Genomic DNA, 19215 nt, shown 5'->3' with positions numbered 1-19215 from the left:
GACTGTGTAGAAGACGAGCAAGAAGCTCGTGTGAATTTTTAATGAGTAAACTCAAATAACCGTTCGAGGAGCAATGAGGCCATTGCTCCATTTAAGTAGCTTTTCCACTCAGAAATGCCGACTCAGCATTCCATTACATAACCAACTCACTAAAGGACAAACCCTTTTATTTAATAAACTGAAATTACAAACAAAAGGAATAAAATGCACTTCTTAACATCACTCCTTCCTTAAAACCAACCTTGTCCACAAGGTTTCAGAGCTGAAATGTTGGGAACCCAGCATGAAAATCATCGTAATCCTCCCAAGTAGCTGTGCTCTCTTCTTGTCCAACCCAATGTACTAGCAACTGAACACTTGTCTTGTCGTCCTTCTTGTAAATTCTCCTGGCAATTATTGCCAAAGGAGCATCTGATGGATGAGAATCCTGCATCTGAGCTTCATCTGTCAGTGTTGGCAGTGCTGTTACAGGTAGATCCAAATTTCCCATGTGCCTCTTGAGGCAGCTGACATGAAAAACAGGATGTATTTTTGATCCCTCAGGTAATTTGAGCTTGTAAGTAACAGGTCCTACTCTCTCCAATACCTCATAAGGACCGTAGTATCAAGGGTGTAGCTTGTGATAAGCATGTGAAGCCAATGTTTGCAACTGATATGGCAGCAACTTAAGATAGACTAAGTCACCAATAGAAAACTCTCTCTCAGTCCTTTTCTTGTTTGCCTGAACTGCCATTCGATTCTAAGCCATTACTAAGTTAGACCTGAGTATGGTAAGCAACTTATCCCTCTCAATCAACTCTTGTTCCACAGAGTCCATTTTTGCAGTACTTAAGTCATAAGAAGTAACATGAGGAAGAGGGTACCCATATACCAATTCAAATGGAGTAAATTTTGAAGAAGTATGATAGGAAGTATTATAGTTCCACTCTGCCCATGGTAACCATTTGACCTAATTCTTAGGTTTGTTTCCCACAAAGCACCTCAGATATGTTTCAACACACCTGTTGACCACCTCAGTTTGTCCATCACTCTCAGGATGGCACCCCGAGCTCATGCAAAGTTGTGATCCTTGCAACTTAAAGAACTCCTTCCAAAAAGTGCTCAGGAACAACAGATCTCTGTCACTCACAATTGTAGATGGCATTCCATGCAGCTTGAATATGTTATCAACAAACAACTGAGCAACAGTTATGGTAGTATAGGGATGAGCTAAAGCTAAGAAGTGAGCATACTTAGTAAGCCTATTTACTAACACAAAAATGACAGTTTTGCCTTTGCAAGGTGGTAATCCCACAACGAAATCCATGCTTATATTAGTCCAAATTTTTTGAGGAATTGGCAAAGGTTGAATTAAACCAGGAGGAGGTGGAGTTTCATACTTGTTTTGTTGGCAAATATTACACTCTAAGATATAGGTCTTTATGTCTCCCTTCATACCTGGCCAATAGAAACCCTTTTTTAGCCATGATAGGTCTTCAATACACCTTGGTGCCCTGCGACAGGTGTTGAATGGTGCTCAGCCAAAAGCTTAAGCTTCCAAGTGGAATTGGGGCTAATTACTATCCTGGACTTGTACTTGAGCAAGCCATTATCAACATGATAACGGGCTAACTTAGAACCACTGGTTACTCCACTCCCAAAGTTTGTAACCTCTGCCATTTTTTGCTTAATCCAAGCATCTTCTTCATTGTATCTTCTTAATTCATCCAACCACCCAAAATAGGGGTAAGAGATAGCGTGACAATTCATGGATGAATGATTTACCCCATTAGAACACTGAATGTCATGATCTGTGACTTGTCTTCTAGAGAGGGCATCAGCGACTATGTTATCAGCACCCTTCTTAAAATGAATTTCATAATCGAATCTGATCAATTTGGAAACCCACTTCTGTTGGAATGTTATATGAGCCATTTGGTTGAGAAAATATTTCAAGCTGCAGTGATCAGTCTTGATTATAAAATGCCTACCCTGAAGATAAGATTGCCATTTCTTGACAGCATGTACAATTGCAATGAGTTCTCTCTCATAGGTGGAGAGAGATTGATTCTTAGGTCCCAAAGCTCGACTAGTAAATGCAATTGGTCTCCCTTGTTGCTGTATAACCGCACCAATGCCATTATTAGAGGCATCACATTCCAACTCAAATGGCAGTTTAAAATTAGGCAAAGCAAAGACCTGTGGAGAGGTCATAGTATCTTTGAGCTTCTGGAAAGCTACTTCAGCTGTTGTGGTCTACAAGAACCCATCATTCTTAGTCATATGGTAGAGTGGTTGGCAGATTTTGCCAAAACCAGGCACAAATTTCCTGTAATAACTTGTGAGACCAAGGAAACCTCGCAATTCTTTCATTGCAGTAGGCTTAGGCCATTCCATTATATCCTGAATCTTGGAGGGATCAGCCTCCACACCTTGGCTTGATATGACATGGCCTAAATATTCCACTCTACTTTGACCAAAAGAACATTTCTGCTTTTTAACATAAAGTTGGTGCTGCTGCAACACCTTAAATGTCATTTTAAGATGTAACATATGGTCTTCCCAAGTCTTACTATAGACTAATATGTCATTGAAGAACATAAGGATGAAATTCCTCAAATGGGGTTTGAATATATCATTCATAAGGCTTTGGAATGTTGCAGGTGCATTAGTGAGTCCAAAAGGCATCACTAAGAACTCATAGTGACCTTCGTGGGTTCTGAAAGCAGTTTTTTCAATGTCTTGAGGATGCATCAAAAGTTGATGATAACCGGACCTTAAATCAAGCTTAGTGAAAAACCTAGCACCATGTAGTTCATCCAAGAGATCATCAATCAGAGGAATATGGTACTTATCCTTGATTGTTATGGCATTAAGCTCCCTGTAGTCCAAACACATTCTCTAGGTTCCTTTTTTTTTTCTTCACAAGGAGAACTGGACAAGATAAGAGATTGTGGCTTGGTCTCATAAAACCTACATTAAGTAGTTCTTGAACTGCCTTCTTAATTTCAGTCTTTTGTCAAGAACCATAATGGTAAGGTCTTATGTTAGGGGGTTTAGATCCAAGAAGTAGTGGGATTTGATGATTGTGAACCTTACTAGGTGGTAGCTCAGTAGATCAGACAAAAATGGTTTCAAACTACCCCAACACTTCTTGTAGTTGCTTAAGTTGCAAGGGTTTTAAATCATAAGCTTCAACCATTCTATCTTTAATGGAGTAAATGAACAAACCTAAATTGCAGTTGAAAATCTCTTTGTCAAGCTGTTGAAGAGTCACCTCTTGAATCAGTGGAGCAGTTGTATCACTATGACTGAGTTTATACTGAGAACCATTCTTGGTAAATTCCATAGTTAGTAACTGGAAATCCCAAAGAACCGGGCTAGCTGAGGAAAGCCATTGGACCCCTAATACTATGTCACACCCTTCTAATGGCAAGGAGTATAGATCCACACCACATTCATAACCCCCAATTTATAAAGCAGCATTAGTACATCAACCTGAACTACTAACCTTACCCCCATCCGCAATCATCACTTCAAATGGTTTAGTGGGCTGAGGTGTGCCAAACAAATTTCTTAAGGAGTCTAGAGTCCACAAAGTTATGGGTGCTTCCAGAATCCAAGAGAACTGTGACTTGTTGACCATTCATTGAACCTATTACCTTCATTGTTTTCACAGTGGTCTTAGCAAGTGTGCCATAAAACGAACATTCACTAAGTTCCATTTGTAATAATTCATGTGTAGGTTCTTCTAGTAGTTGACTAGTGATCTCCTCTTCAGGGTATGCTAGATCAAGCATGAAGAGTTGCTTAGTAGCACATTTATGTCCTGTGCGCCACTTCTCATCACAAAACCACCACTCACCTTTCTCCATTTCTCTCTGAATTTCCTCAGGAGATAACCGTTTCACAGTGAAATTAGAAGGTTTAACACTCGGAGTGGTGTGTGGTGTAGTAGGGGTGTGTAACACTCGAGATTGTGTAAAAGGCTTAGTATAGCCACTCTTCAAATCACACAACTTAGCATCAATTTGTAAGGCAATTGAAATGACATCATGCACATCAGAAGGGCGCAAAAGCTTAACATCATATTTAAGTTCACGTTTCAATCCACCCAAGAAATAAGTCTTTAACAAGATAGACCCTAAATCATGGGTTCTATTTGCCAAACGCCTAAATTCAGTGATGTAATCTTTGAGAGTACATGATTGTTTCAATTTCAATAGTGCATTTTGAGAGTACCTAATTGTAAATTCTCTGCAAAATGTGTGTGTGAAATCCCCTCACAGAAGAGTGGTTTGCAAACAATCTTGCCATCGAAACCACTGGTGTCACACCCCAATCCCAACATACGTCCAGAATTGACACGTGACGTCACCAAAACTCCGTATCTATCATACCCCACCTCCGGGATATGGACAAGCATAACTCAATAATTGAATTGCATAGATATTTTTCGTATGCATTATGGCTGCATCTAACCTCCCTGTTAGACTACCTACGTACCCTAGACAGGGATCAAGCTATTCATAGTTCGTCAATCACACAAACAAGTGGCGGTCCAAATTGATCACCACACCAAACAATTGAATCTTTGGAAACCGAGCTAGACATAGGTTCACATGGTCACTAGAAGGTATTTGAAACCTAGACAACACTCGTGAACGATCCCACGCACCGCCACACGCGGTGGAAGTCAAGATGGAGGGTTTAGAAACCCCGAATTTTCAACATTAACTAGATGAGCTCAAATTTACGTGGTAGCTAGAGCTCAACAAGGGAAACACTTTTCATAACTAGGCCGACGATAAATTCTAACCGGAAACCGTCCAATTTCACTGGAGAAAACCAGATTTCTAGGGTTCTAAACACCCAACTCTAAAATGAATACGAAAGCACAAACTAAGCATACCCATTTGAAGATTATGAAGAGTAGATGAAGTTTCATACCTCACTCGAAGGAAATCGTTGCCGGAATCGTTAGAAAAATGATAAAACAGCTGGAAAAGTCGTGGGCTTTGCGACCTCGAACTGCAAAGATGGAAAATAAATGGGGAAATCTAACATCAAAAAGATGTAGGGCTCGTCAAGAGCTTTCCATGGACACCAAGATCACCCAAAACGAAGCTCAGATGAAGAAGATACAAGCGGGTCAAATTTGGTGGGTTTATGGGTCCAATTCTCCTTTAAACGGGTTAGGCAGCTCCCCTTTCCATTTTTTGAAACCTCCCCCCTTTCGGGAGGTTTCACTCCAATTATAGCATTTTGGTAAAATTACCAAAATGCCACCAACTTCAAACGACTCTAACTTCTCCGTTCGGACTCGGAAATAAGATCTGTTTACGCCTACGCGCTCATGGAATCGAACTCTACCTAACCAATTCAAGAGTTGACCGAAAAGGTCGAGAAAATTAGAAATGACTAAAGTACCCCTCACTTTGTTTTTCTTAAATTTGGAGAAATAAAGAACTAGTTCCAATCAAATCTTCGAAATACATCAAGAATAAAATAAAATAATAATTTTGGGGACGGGATATCACATCCTCCCCACCTTATAAAAATTTCGCCCCCGAAATTTCCATAAGCCAAAGTACAAGGAACTACCACACCACTATTCGAACTCGTATTGACAATCACGTCATCAACATCGGATAAGGATCTCGCCCTTCTCTTCGACACCAAGAATTTAACCAACTTCACTTTCAATACTTCAAGAATTCAAAAATACGAATCCAAGAAGTATCTCCCCACTAACGCTTTTGTCAATCAAATTCAACACGGGGATTTCAAGACAACCACTTCACCACGAAACTAAACTTCTACCTCAACGACTAACTCACTAAGGAAACTTTAGCCACCAGATTTCAAAGAACATAACGTTCTCGGACATAACACTTGGAATAAGAAGACAACGAAACTGATACGAATTGAATCACCACAACCAATGTAAATGATTCGAACGAACGGTCAACATAGCTACCCAATTCATATCCCATAGGCTAGACATACTAGTCTCTCCCTCCAAGGTTCACAAATTTAAGGAAACTCTAAATTTGACACCACTGATACTACAGGGCAAGCATCAGCGTCCATTGAAAATTCAAAGGTCCGGGGACCAATGCTCTGATACCATAAAAGTTGTCACGACCCAATCCCGACATAGGTCCAGAATTGACACGTGACGTCACCAAAAATCCGTATCTATCATACCCCACCTTCGGGATATGGGCAAGCACAACTCAATAATCGAATTGCATAGTTATTTTTCGTAAGCATTATGGATGCATCTAACCTCCTTGTTAGGCTGTCTACGTATTCTAGACAGGGATCAAACCATTCGTAGTTCGTCAATCACACAAACAAGTGGCGGTCCAAATTGATCACCACACCAAACAATTGAATCTTTGGAAACCGAGCTAGACATAGGTTCACATGGTCACTAGAAGGTATTTGAAACCTAGACAACACTCGTGAACGATCCCACGCACCGCCACACGTGGTGGAAGTCAAGATGGAGGGTTTAGAAACCCCGAATTTTCAACATTAACTAGATGAGCTCAAATTTACGTGGTAGCTAGAGCTCAACAAGGGAAACACTTTTCACAACTAGGCTGACGATAAATTCTAACCGGAAACCGTCCAATTTCACCGGAGAAAACCGGATTTCTAGGGTTCTAAACACCCCAACTCTAAAATGAATACGAAAGCACAAACTAAGCATACCCACTTGAAGATTATGAAGAGTAGATGAAGTTTCATACCTCACTCGAAGGAAATCGTTGCCAGAGTCGCCGAAAAAATGATAAAACCGCTGAAAAAGTCATGGGCTTTGCGACCTTGAACTGCAAAGATGGAAAAGAAATGGGGAAATCTAATATCACAGAGATGTAGGACTCGTCAAGAGCTTTTCATGGACATCAAGATCACCCAAAACGGAGCTCGGATGAAGAAGATACAAGCGGGTCAAGTTTTGTGGGTTTATGGTCCAATTCTCCCTAAAACGGGTTAGGCAGCTCCCCTTTCCATTTTTTGAAACCTCCCCCCTTTTCTAGAGGTTTCACTCTAATGATAGTATTTTGGTAAAATTACCAAAATGCCACCAACTTCAAACGACTCTAACTTCTCTATTCGGACTCGGAAATAAGATATGTTTACACCTACGTGCTCATCAAACTCTACCTAACCAATTCAAGAGTTGACCGAAAAGGTCGAGAAAATTGGAAATGACTAAAGTACCCCTCACTTCGTTTTTCTTAAATTTGAAGAAATAAAGAACTAATTCCAATCAAATCTTCGAAATACGTCAAGAATAAAATAAAATAATAATTTTGGGAACGGATATCACAACTGGATTGCCTCTCCTTCCAAGTGAAACGAGACTATTAAGACCTTCTGAAGCTCAGGAACGGAATAGTAGGTGAAAAACTGTTCTGATTTATAAATCCAAGCAAGTGGATCTTCACCAGTAGTGAATCGGGGAAAATCGATGCGAGGCTGCCAGTTATGGCGAGGAGGGTAGAGTCCACCTTCAGGAATTACACGTTGAGGCCAATGAGGATGAAGGTCGCCGGAATCAGGAAGATCAGCGATGAGTGGTTGTGGAGGAGGGTCGGCATCGGAAGTGGAACCTGTTGGATAGTGGCCAACTTGCATTGCTTTCGGCTACACAACAATCCAAACTACTTTGGCTATAAAAATTATAAACAAAAGAAGGTGGGAAACACCTTCCTTGTTTTGGGGAAAAGTAAAAAGAAAAAATATTTTGGTTGTCTCCAAAACCCGTGAGTTTTGGTTTGGAATTGTTTTTTATTCGGCTTCTTCTTTTGCAACTTGATAAGAGCTTGTACTTTTAGAGAGAGGGCAGAGAGGAGAGAGGAGTGCACCAGAAAAACAGAGAAGAAGAAATAGAGGTGCCGCAGCCCCTCTTTGAAGAGAAGAAGAAAGTGCTCCTCTCTTTGGTTAGAGAAGAAATTATTCATTATATTTCTTTCTCTATTTGTTTCTTTGGTGTGTGAGAGCTTTTGGGTGTATTGGGTTATTTGGGCTGTGAGATTGCCAACACTTTGTAAACTCCCATTTGGTTGATAGTGGATTATTGGGTGAGCTCCTACTGCTCCGAGGACGTACTCCAGTTACACTGACTGTTGAGGAACCTCGTTAAAATCTTGGTGTCTTTTATATTTTGTTCTTGCATTTTATTTGATATATTTCCTGTGGGTTAGCTTGAGTTGGTTCCAAAATTGATTTGGTGTTATCCTAGCATAACAATTGGTATCAGAGCACTGGTTGCTCTTGGGTACTGTCTAGTTGCCAAAGATGTCAGACGGGCAAGATGAGAATCCTTTTGGAAGCAGCTCCGGATTTGCAAGAACTACGGTGCAAAATGCAAAGTTCGAAGTTGAAAAGTTTGATGGCACAAACAACTTTGGGATGTGGCAATGTGAGGTCAAAGATGTGTTGGCTCAACAAGATCTACTTGCCGCTTTGGGAGAGAAGCCGGAAGCTATGTCGAAGCCGGAATGGGAGAAATTAAATTTGTGGGCTTGCTCTTCAATTCGATTGTGCCTTGCAAAAACTCAGAAGTATTTTGTGATGCGGGAGACATTGGCAAGTGTGTTGTGGCAAAAATTGGAAGACAAGTATATGACGAAGAGTGCAGAGAACCGGCTACACTTGAAGAAAAAGCTCTACCGCTTCCAATACAAAGAAGGTACAAAAATGATTAGACACCTTGATGCTTTTAATAAGTTGATTGCCGACTTGTTAAATTTAGATGAGGATATTAAGGATGAAGATAAGGCCTTAATATTGTTGAATTCCTTGCCGGACTCTTATGAGCATTTTGTTACCACTATTATGCATGGTAAAGAAACTGTGAAATTTGAAGATGTGTCAAATGCCTTGATGAATTATGAAATGAGGCATAGAGATAAAAATCATGATAGTACCTCTGAAGCTTTATTTGTTAGAGGTAGATCATCGGAGAGGAGATCCTCTTCTAGCAGGAAAAAATCACAGTCTCGACCTAGAGGAAACTCTAAAGGTAGAAAACCTTTGGAAAGGGATGAATGTGCCTTTTGTCGTAATAAGGGCCATTGGAAGAAAGATTGTCCTAGATTGAAGACCAAAGGCAAAGAAAGTTCTGAAGCTAATGTTGCTGAGGTTGAAACAGATTTTTCTGATTTTGCTTTAACCACTTCCTCATCATTTGATTGTGCTACTAAGTGGGTTTTGGATACGGGTTGTACTCATCATATGACTCCTCACAAGGATTGGTTTTCAAGCTTGAAAGAGTTTGATGGCGGTGTTGTGTTCATGGGAGATGACAATCCTTGCACAACAAAAGAGATTGGTACAGTTCGTTTGAAGTTGCATGATGGCATGGTTAAAGAGTTGACAGGTGTTCGGTATGTACCGAATTTGAAGAAAAATCTTATTTCTTTAGGAACTTTGGAAGCCAAGGGCTTCAGGTTTCATTCAGATGGGCAGACATTGAAGGTGACTTATGGTGCACTTGTTGTGATGAAAGCTCCTCGATGTGGCCATTTGTATTTATTGCAAGGAAGCACTGTGACAGGTGAAGCATCTGTAGTCTCAGAAAATATGGGCACATCCGATTCTGATACTACTAGATTGTGGCATATGAGATTAGGCCATGCTGGTGAGAAAGCTCTACAAGGGTTTGTGAAACAAGGTCTTCTAAAAGGTGCCACGACTTGTAAGCTTGATTTCTGTGAGCATTGTGTCTTGGGGAAGCAAACTAGAGTGAAGTTTGGTACTGTTGTACATCAGACAAAGGGCATTCTTGATTATGTGCATTCGGATGTTTGGGGTCCTACAAAGACTCCCTCTTTGAGTGGTAGACATTGGTTCGTGACCTTTGTTGATGATTATTCAAGAAGGTCTTGGGTCTACACTATGAAGCACAAGAGTGAGGTGTTGAGCATTTTCTTGGGTTGGAAGAAAATGGTTGAGAACCAGACTGGGAGAAAGATTAAGATTTTGAGATCGGATAATGGTGGTGAATACACATCCGACCCTTTCTTTAAAGTTTGCAAAGAAGAAGGGATTGTAAGACATTTCAGTGTCAAGGGAACTCCACAACAAAATGGAGTTGCAGAAAGATTGAATCGAACCTTGCTTGAGAAGGTTAGATGCATGTTATCTCAGTCGGGTTTGAGCAAGTCATTTTGGGCAGAGGCAGTTACTTATGCATGTCACATCATCAACCGGTTACCCTCAGCTGCTGTTCAGGGTAAGACACCAATGGAGGTATGGTTTGGAAAACCCTCTTCTGATTATGACTATATTTGTATTTTTGGTTCACCTGCTTATTTTCATGTAACTGAAAATAAACTTGATCCTAGAGCCAAAAAGGCTATCTTTCTTGGTTTTAGTAGTGGTGTCAAAGGTTACAGGTTGTGGTGCCCAGAGATGAAAAAACTTGTAATCAGCAGAGATGTGACATTTGATGAAGAAAATATGTTTAGAGACTCTGAGAAGAATGTGAAAGATGTCCAACAGGTGGAGCTTGAGAAAGTTGCCTCTAGTACTTCAAATCCTATTTTCGCTGATGTCGAAGCCACTACAAGTGAAGAAGTGGGAGACCATGAAGATGTTGAAGAAGTTGAACTTGAAGATTCTATTCAAGTTGAAGAGCAAGTTTCACCTCAAGAGTCTATTGCCAAGAACAGAGGAAAAAGACAAATTACCAAGCCAGCTCGGTATAGTGACTATGTTGCTTTTGCTCTTCCTATTATCACTGATGAGATTCCATCCAATTTTGAGGAAGCCATTGAGAGTGAAGAAAAGGAGAAGTGGTGCAATGCCATGGGCGACGAGATGAATTCTCTCATGAAAAACAAGACTTGGGAGTTAGCTAAATTGCCTAAGGGTAAGAAAGCAATTGGTTGCAAATGGGTGTATGCCAAGAAGGAAGATGTTGCTGAGAAAAGCAATGTCAGATTCAAAGCAAGATTAGTTGCTAAAGGGTATGCACAAAAGGAGGGCATTGACTACAATGAAATCTTTTCTCCAGTTGTGAAGCACTCCTCAATTCGCATTATGTTAGCTCTTGTTGCACAATATGATCTTGAACTTGTGCAACTCGATGTGAAGACGGCTTTCCTACATGGTGATTTGAATGAAGAGATCTATATGTGTCAACCGGATGGGTATAAAGTGAAAGGGAAAGAGAATTTGTTTTGCAAGTTGAAGAAATCACTTTATGGCTTGAAGCAATCTCCAAGACAATGGTATTTGAGGTTTGATAAATTTATGAGAGGCCAAAATTATTCTAGAAGTCAATATGATCATTGTGTGTACTTCAAGAAGTTGCAAGATGGGTCTTTCATTTATTTATTGATATATGTTGATGATATGTTGATTGCCTCAAAGAATGTCGAAGAGATTGAGAAATTGAAGAAGCAAATGAAGAATGAGTTCGAGATGAAGGATCTTGGTGAAGCAAAGAAGATCCTTGGCATGGAGATCACTAGAGACAGAGAGAAGGGTTTGGTTTGTTTGAATCAAAGACAATACCTTGAGAAGTTGATTCGGAAGTTTGAAGTTCATGATCCAACTAAACCGGTTAGTACCCCTTTGGCTCCTCATTTTAAATTGAGTTCTCTACAATGTCCTAAAACTGATCAAGAGAAGCTACAAATGAAAAATATACCATATGCAAATTTGGTTGGTAGTTTGATGTATGCAATGGTATGCTCTAGACCGGATATTGCTCATGCAGTTGGCATGGTGAGTCGATATATGCATAATCCTGGTAAAGAGCATTGGAATGCAGCTAAGTGGATATTGAGGTATCTCCATGGTACTCGAGATGTTGGTTTATGCTTTGAGAGGGATGACTCTGGTATTGGTCATTTTGCTATTGGTTATGTTGATTCAGATTATGCAGGTGATCTAGATGGAAGGAAGTCTACTACAGGCTATGTGTTTACTATGGCTAAAGGGCCAGTTTGTTGGAGGTCCATTTTGCAGTCGTCTGTTGCTTTGTCTACTACAGAGGCTGAATATATGGCAGTTGCTGAAGCTATAAAGGAGGCCATTTGGATACATGGGCTGATTAGAGATTTGGGGGTTGATCAGAAGCAGGTGGAGGTGCATTGTGATAGTCAGAGTGCCATTTATTTGGCTAAGTATCAGGTTCATCATGCGAGGACCAAGCACATAGATGTGCGTTATCACTTTGTTCGTGAAGTTGTTGGTGAAGGAGAAATCATTCTCCAGAAGATTCCAACTAAAGACAACCCCGCTGATATGTTGACTAAGGTTGTTGGTGTAGCCAAGTTTGTTCATTGCTTGAACTTGGCTCGCATTTTGCCTATTTAAAGAAGGCGTTGAGCAGTAGGAGTTTTGGAGCATTTGGCTCGACATTAGTTGTTCTCTTGCTAGTGATTGGGAATGTTGTGTATCAATTGTGTTGGTTGGCTTGTCATGGCGTTTTTCGGAATTTGGCCAAGGTGGAGATTGTTGGATAGTGGCCAACTTGCATTGCTTTCGGCTACACAACAATCCAAACTACTTTGGCTATAAAAATTATAAACAAAAGAAGGTGGGAAACACCTTCCTTGTTTTGGGGAAAAGTAAAAAGAAAAAATATTTTGGTTGTCTCCAAAACCCGTGAGTTTTGGTTTGGAATTGTTTTTTATTCGGCTTCTTCTTTTGCAACTTGATAAGAGCTTGTACTTTTAGAGAGAGGGCAGAGAGGAGAGAGGAGTGCACCAGAAAAACAGAGAAGAAGAAATAGAGGTGCCGCAGCCCCTCTTTGAAGAGAAGAAGAAAGTGCTCCTCTCTTTGGTTAGAGAAGAAATTATTCATTATATTTCTTTCTCTATTTGTTTCTTTGGTGTGTGAGAGCTTTTGGGTGTATTGGGTTATTTGGGCTGTGAGATTGCCAACACTTTGTAAACTCCCATTTGGTTGATAGTGGATTATTGGGTGAGCTCCTACTGCTCCGAGGACGTACTCCAGTTACACTGACTGTTGAGGAACCTCGTTAAAATCTTGGTGTCTTTTATATTTTGTTCTTGCATTTTATTTGATATATTTCCTGTGGGTTAGCTTGAGTTGGTTCCAAAATTGATTTGGTGTTATCCTAGCACAACAGAACCTCCGCTCCCACGAGCACACGCTTGCTCCCGACGGAATTGTTCGAAGAACATCACTATTTTTGAATCGATGGAGTCAGAGAGTGCAACAACAGAAGGTTCCAAAGCAGCAACTCGAGCGTCCATTTGAGATAATCGAGTGTTTGGATTGTAGCGGGGCATACAAAAAGGGATCCAGGATCGAAATCGGGGGATACCAATGTTAAGAACCTGCAAAACCTGGACAGTGTAGCTATGGAGATATGGAATGGGAGAGGCAGAAGACGAGCAAGAAGCTCGTGTGAATTTTTAATTAGTAAAACTCAAATAACCGTTCGAGGAGCAATGAGGCCATTGCTCCATTTAAGTAGCCTTTCCGCTCAAAAATGCCAACTCAGCATTCCGTTACATAACCAACTCACCAAGGGACAAACCCCTTTATTTAATAAACTGAAATTAAAAACAAAAGGAATAAAATGCATTTCTTAACAAAAAACATACAGCTAATCTTCCTACTTCCATTCAAGAAAATTTCAATAGAATTCCTAATCAAATAAAAAACACAACTAAGAGTAAGGGAACCATGAATAATGCAGCCCGAAATCCACGTCTAAATATCCGTCCTGCGTATGATTCGAGCTTCCAGGTATGTCGACTTGTGGTTGTGTCTGAAATTGTATAGGGCGACAATGCATCCTCTCCCATTGTTGTTCTTGAGCAGCATCAATGCCATAGGTTTTTTCTGCAGACCAGTTATGCATGTACTCGAGTCTATTGTCGAGCTCCCTCTGCATTCCGATGTCATTCGATGCATTGATGCCATATCCTGGATTGTACGACACATCTAAATCATCTAAGCAAGCATAAGTATGTATGAAGCCATCGCGATTATGGCCATTTAATTTCGTAGTTTCTGCTAAACCTCCCAGCAATTGTTGACCAGTTATCGATCCCTTCATTCCAGCATCATCAGATGGAACATTTTTCTGCTCGTTATGCATATTGTTGTACTTATCATCTAAGCCATTGTGGCTTCCAGATTCCATAATCACCGGGAACTCTTTCACCACTGCTTCCCTCATTGCCGGTGTCTCAAATTTGACACCATTTGAAGGGTTGCAACCGTTTCTTTGATTGCATTCCCCTTCTCCAAGCTCAGTTAAGTGAGCATAATTGGACCTCAAAAGTATCTCCAAAGAATCCACATCGTTACGAGTCTTCCCATCAAATACACTATCAAAATTTACAGCTGGGAGCTCATTTCGCAAGTAATCGCCCCTATGATCGAAGCTTCCATAGCTCCCCGTCTGAAAAACAACACCGTTCTTAACAAGCTCGCGTTCGGTTTTGTATTCGCGTTTCACAGCTTTTGGTTCTCTTAAGGTAGCATTGGAAAGCTCTAATTCCTCAGTCACCAATCCCTCAGCACAAACCATTTCCTGCTTCGGCTCTCTGGGCAGACAGTTCTCAAAGAAACCCGATCTTTCCTCTGCCTGATCCGCACTATTATACGTTGGCGATGACTCGTGTGATGATGTTTTAGTCATTGTAGGTGACACAAAACTAGAGCAGTAGTCCTTCAAATCCATAGTGTTTTTTGCGAAGTTGAGCCGGGCCAAAGCGCCATACATTGACCTAGCAGCTTTATCATAAGCAAGTGCAGCTTCCCAGGCTGTAGGGAAAGTCCCAAGCCAAAGACGGTTATTCTTCTTCTTCGGTACAGCGCCGCCTGTAGCGTGAATCGGTTCTCGGATTTCTGCCACCCATTTTCCCCAAGTCCTCTGCCTAACACCCCTGTAGACACAACTGGAGTTCTCGGGCCCTCCTTTCCCTCTCATACACCCTTTTGTGGAGCCCTTCGCCGGAACCCTCCGAGTCTTCGTCCCTCCATCTTTTTCAAAATCAAGCCTCTCATTGTAGTTCTTCCACCTAGCCAGAGCGTCCTCTATCGAATCGCACCCATAGCGCCTCTTCCGCAATTTCCTATCCCTGAAAAGTTGAACCAAATCCAAAGTTAGTTTCAGCTTTTAAACAATCAACACGAACAAATTAACTTCCATGCCCCTCTCGTTCGGGTTTGGGATATTGCTGTTGTAGAAAACACTTATGCTTATAAGCGCTTTTGCTAAAAGTGCTTTCATTACAAACACTTTGCAAGTTTTATTATAAAAATCCAAGTGCTTCGGTTAACTTAAGAACATTTGCTAAAACTTCTTTGGTTAGAATGACATTGAAATTTTTACTGAAAATATGACTTTAATCCTTCAAATTTAATTTTTTTCCATATAAAACCTGACATAATTTTTTTACTCAAAAAGAACCCAGTGACTAGGATCCACCTAAGTGAATTCATTAATTACATATTACTTTACACATTTTACATTTTTAAATGCCTAAAATACCCTTATTGCATATTTGATGTGCACAATTAATTCTATGCAAATTGTAAGGAGGGAGTTAATGATTTTTCAAAAAGAAAAATAAGACATTAATGTTAAAAAAATTCATTGCATATTAATATCAAATATGAGAATTGTTGGCTTAATTCTATGTATCTGGCATTATGAGTTTATATATATATATATATATATATATATTTTTTTTTTTTTACCAAAAAAAAAAAACCCTAATATATGTAATAATACATAAAATAAAAAAAAAAGTAATTTACCTACCATGTAAAAAAATGTTATTTGATTCAAAATGTGTATAAATATATATATATATATATATATATATATATATGTGTGTGTGTGTGTGTGTGTGTGTGTGTGTGTGTATTTATATAATCAAACCATATTAATTTACCTACCTACTATTTGAAATGTTCATTTCCAATGATGCAAAATATTGTATACCAACAACAAATATTGCATAAAATTAGGAATTGGATCATGCTTTTGATTTTATCTTTTACCTACAAACAATCATATACATATTACTTTATATATTTTTACCAAAAAAAAAAGTCCCTAGTAGGCTAATATATGTAATAATTCATGAAAAATAATTTACCTACCATGTATACAAAAATGTTATTTAATTCAAAATATATAATCTAGGTTTTCTCAAAAAAAAAAAATAAAAAAAAAAATAAATATATATATATAATCTAGGTGTAGTGTGTGTCTATATATATATATATATATATATATATATATAATTGGAACAAATTAATTTACCTACCTACAAATTATTTCCAATAATTTACCTACAAAAAACTATACCCCGTGTGTAATATAATATCTTTTTTTCACTAATACATGGAGAATAATTTACCCATAACAAGAAGAAATATAATTTGATGTATTATATTGAAAAATATTTATGTCATAGCTATGTTTATACAACATTAAAACGTGCCTAATATATGTAACAATACATGAAAAATAATTTACCTACAAGTTAGAGAAGTGTTATTTGATTCAAAATATATAATACGGATTTAGTATAATTTTTTTTTTAATAATTGGAACAAATTAATTTACTTCCCAATTAATGAAAAATATATATATCACAAAAAGGTAAATTTTTGGTGTGATATGGACACAATTACTGCAATACAACAATTTATATATTTTATTTCACTTTTTCTACAATTTTTAATTTGGAATAAATTTAGGGATTTGGGAAAATGACATTGGTGTAAATAAATTGTATTAGTAGGTCAATAGTGTTCTGATATGATTGCAGATTTAAATTTGAACTTTTATTGGACGTTTATATATAAAGGATTTTTATCTAGGAATCATGAATTGTAAGGGCCAAATCTAAAGCACTCAAATTTTTATTAAACGTGAAGTGCTTCCTAGATAAGCATCTTACTAGCAGCACTTCTCCCGAAAACAGAAGGAATTTCAGAAGCAGTCCCATCCCAAACTTGAAAAACCTCCAAACTTGGATTCCGGAAATCAATCATGCAGAAAACCCCAGATGAAAAATCACAACAAAAACTCAAGAACTCACCCGTCGGAAGCCTCGGACGCCATGCGAGTTCAGAAATCTGCCTGCTTTCTTCTTCCTTTCTATCTGGGTCCGTTTCTGAACTCCCTTCAGGGCGTCCAACATGCAGAACAAAAACAAAGACCTTTGCGTTCTAATTAGCTGAAAATCTGAAAAGGGTTTATCTAGGGTTTAAGTGTAAACAGGCTTTTGCCCCTTGAGCAAGGTTTCGAGGCGCTTTCGAGGAGCCGGGGTTTTCTCTGTTTTCGGCTGTGGTGGGGGCAGATAACAACAAAGCAATGGCGTCCGTGTCTGACTTGGGGACGATGGCACTGCGAGATACTCCCGAAAAGGATTAATGACATGGACAGCTCATGCGATGATTAGTGGCCCCTGTTTCGCCACGTAAGAGCCGTCCTCTGTTTTGTCATTTCGGTTTCTTGCCCCGGAAGGCTTTTGCATTTAAAATTAAACAGACGCTTAATTTTGGTTTGAATGTTTCTTCAAGTTGAGAAACAATTTGGGTCATGTTCCAAAATTACAAATAAAAGCAAGCCCTTCGGACAAGTAAAGATATAAAAATTCCAAAATCGAGCTGAACGCGCGTCAACAAGAAGAGTCTACCTTTGGAGGGGTAAGTAACGCTACAAGTAAGCTACAAAAGTTCCAAAACCAAGCTGAGACAAACTACCATAAGAAGACTAACCAACACTAAATTTGATTCACAGTAAATACAAGGGAATGAAATATTTTGAAATCATCTAGCCAATTGTATAAAATTCATAATACCATCGGTTGTAACTTAACCATCGCTCTTTCTATTAACCGTCCAGATCAATCTAGTGATTCTTTGTCCAAATGCGTTATTGAATGTGTACATAAGTATGTGTGTCAGAGAATGCCTCTTTTAAGCCATAAAGCCTCGAGGATTAGTGTAAACTTGCAAGTGCACAAGTTTATAGGTACATTTAACATGCATTTCCGTATTTCAATCTTTTAAGTCTTCATACCATTCCAATTTCAATTGAGGTAATAGTTTAGGGGGTCAAACCGCATTTTACCTTAAAATAAATGGTTAAATGGATACCCGTTTGTAACTGTGAGTAATACCCATAACCACATATTTAAATTTCAATGGTAAATGATTATATCCATAACCGTTTATTTTTTTTTATGAGTTTTAAATGGACGAATAATCGCGGTTCTCCATACCCGTGAATATTTTGCCCATCCCTATGAACAACATAGTCATAGTATAATGTTTGGCAAGTCCAAGTATCATTTCCACGAAAATTCTAATTCAATCTCCAATTTGATAAACTAAACTTAATTATTTTAAAAACACAAAACTCCAAAAATATGAAACGCAAACAATAAACTAGACCTCGACTTAACAATTCAATGAAACTTGTGAAGAATTTGTTGTGATGATTTTATAAGGAAATAAAAACATAATAGAAAATTAAAACTGAGATTAAAGAGAAGAAAACATAGGGTTTTAAGGCAAGGGATGAAGGTCTAGGGATTTGTAATTAACCGCAAACAAACGGGTTTAGGTTTCAATGCATTTAATAGTAATTTCATCTCTTAGATAACAATTTTTGTATTTAAGTTCGGTTAAGGCACTATAGACCATAATTCTCCTTAAGTGTCATATGTCCTAACATACAGTCTATCCGATCATATCATAAATTTAACATGTAAAACTCATTACATAAAAGAGAATGAGAGAATCATGCAAACTGTAAATTTTGTTACCGCAACTATGTAATTCACAAGAAGTTAATTCGTATTATATTGTAGTAATGCCTCAAATTTGTCTTAAAATTACTATATGCAAAGCCCTAAGATGATCATTCAAGTACCATAAACATAAGGCATTCAATTCTCGTAGTGAATAAGAATTCATCTAATAAAATTAAATATCCATCAAATTGTCATTGGAAACCATAACCATTGATGCTAGGGTATCATTATTACCCTAGAAAAGAATTTTTTTGAACAAGCGAGGTTATTTACATTAAGGGGAGGGGTTGTGCTTAGCCTCACATTAAGTTAGCAATAATGTAGTTCAAATTCGCATTTGACGAGAATCAAACCTAAGATCTCTTACTTACAAATGAAGATAAACCACTAAACCGTAATATTAATAGGCTTACAGAAAAGAATTTAGTTCCTCTTATTTAGT

The 19215-nt window shown here is 38.6% G+C and overlaps 1 protein-coding gene and 1 pseudogene across 2 annotated transcripts; both read right to left on the bottom strand.

Annotated features, from left to right (window-relative positions):
- Nucleotides 1-64: 64 nt before the first annotated feature.
- Nucleotides 65-7632, bottom strand: LOC148692231 (uncharacterized; annotated as a pseudogene). Its single transcript, XR_015954258.1, has 5 exons — nt 7369-7632; nt 7069-7158; nt 6741-6821; nt 4317-4384; nt 65-4236 (listed from the first exon to the last, which is right to left on the bottom strand). The product of XR_015954258.1 is annotated as an uncharacterized LOC148692231 (transcript).
- A 5728-nt stretch (nt 7633-13360) lies between these two features.
- LOC137746253 (uncharacterized) lies at nt 13361-17341 on the bottom strand. The gene is made up of 2 exons (XM_068486329.2): nt 17052-17341; nt 13361-15074 (listed from the first exon to the last, which is right to left on the bottom strand). The coding sequence occupies exons 1-2, from the start codon at nt 17072-17074 to the stop codon at nt 13652-13654; spliced, it is 1446 nt and encodes a 481-aa protein (XP_068342430.2). The 5' UTR covers nt 17075-17341; the 3' UTR covers nt 13361-13651.
- Nucleotides 17342-19215: the final 1874 nt, after the last annotated feature.

This window comes from Pyrus communis, chromosome 12 (assembly GCF_041283825.1).
Source record: "Pyrus communis isolate YQ-2024b chromosome 12, ASM4128382v1, whole genome shotgun sequence".
In the NCBI taxonomy this organism is placed as follows: Eukaryota; Viridiplantae; Streptophyta; class Magnoliopsida; order Rosales; family Rosaceae; genus Pyrus; species Pyrus communis.
This window is presented reverse-complemented; position numbering and strand designations above follow the sequence as displayed.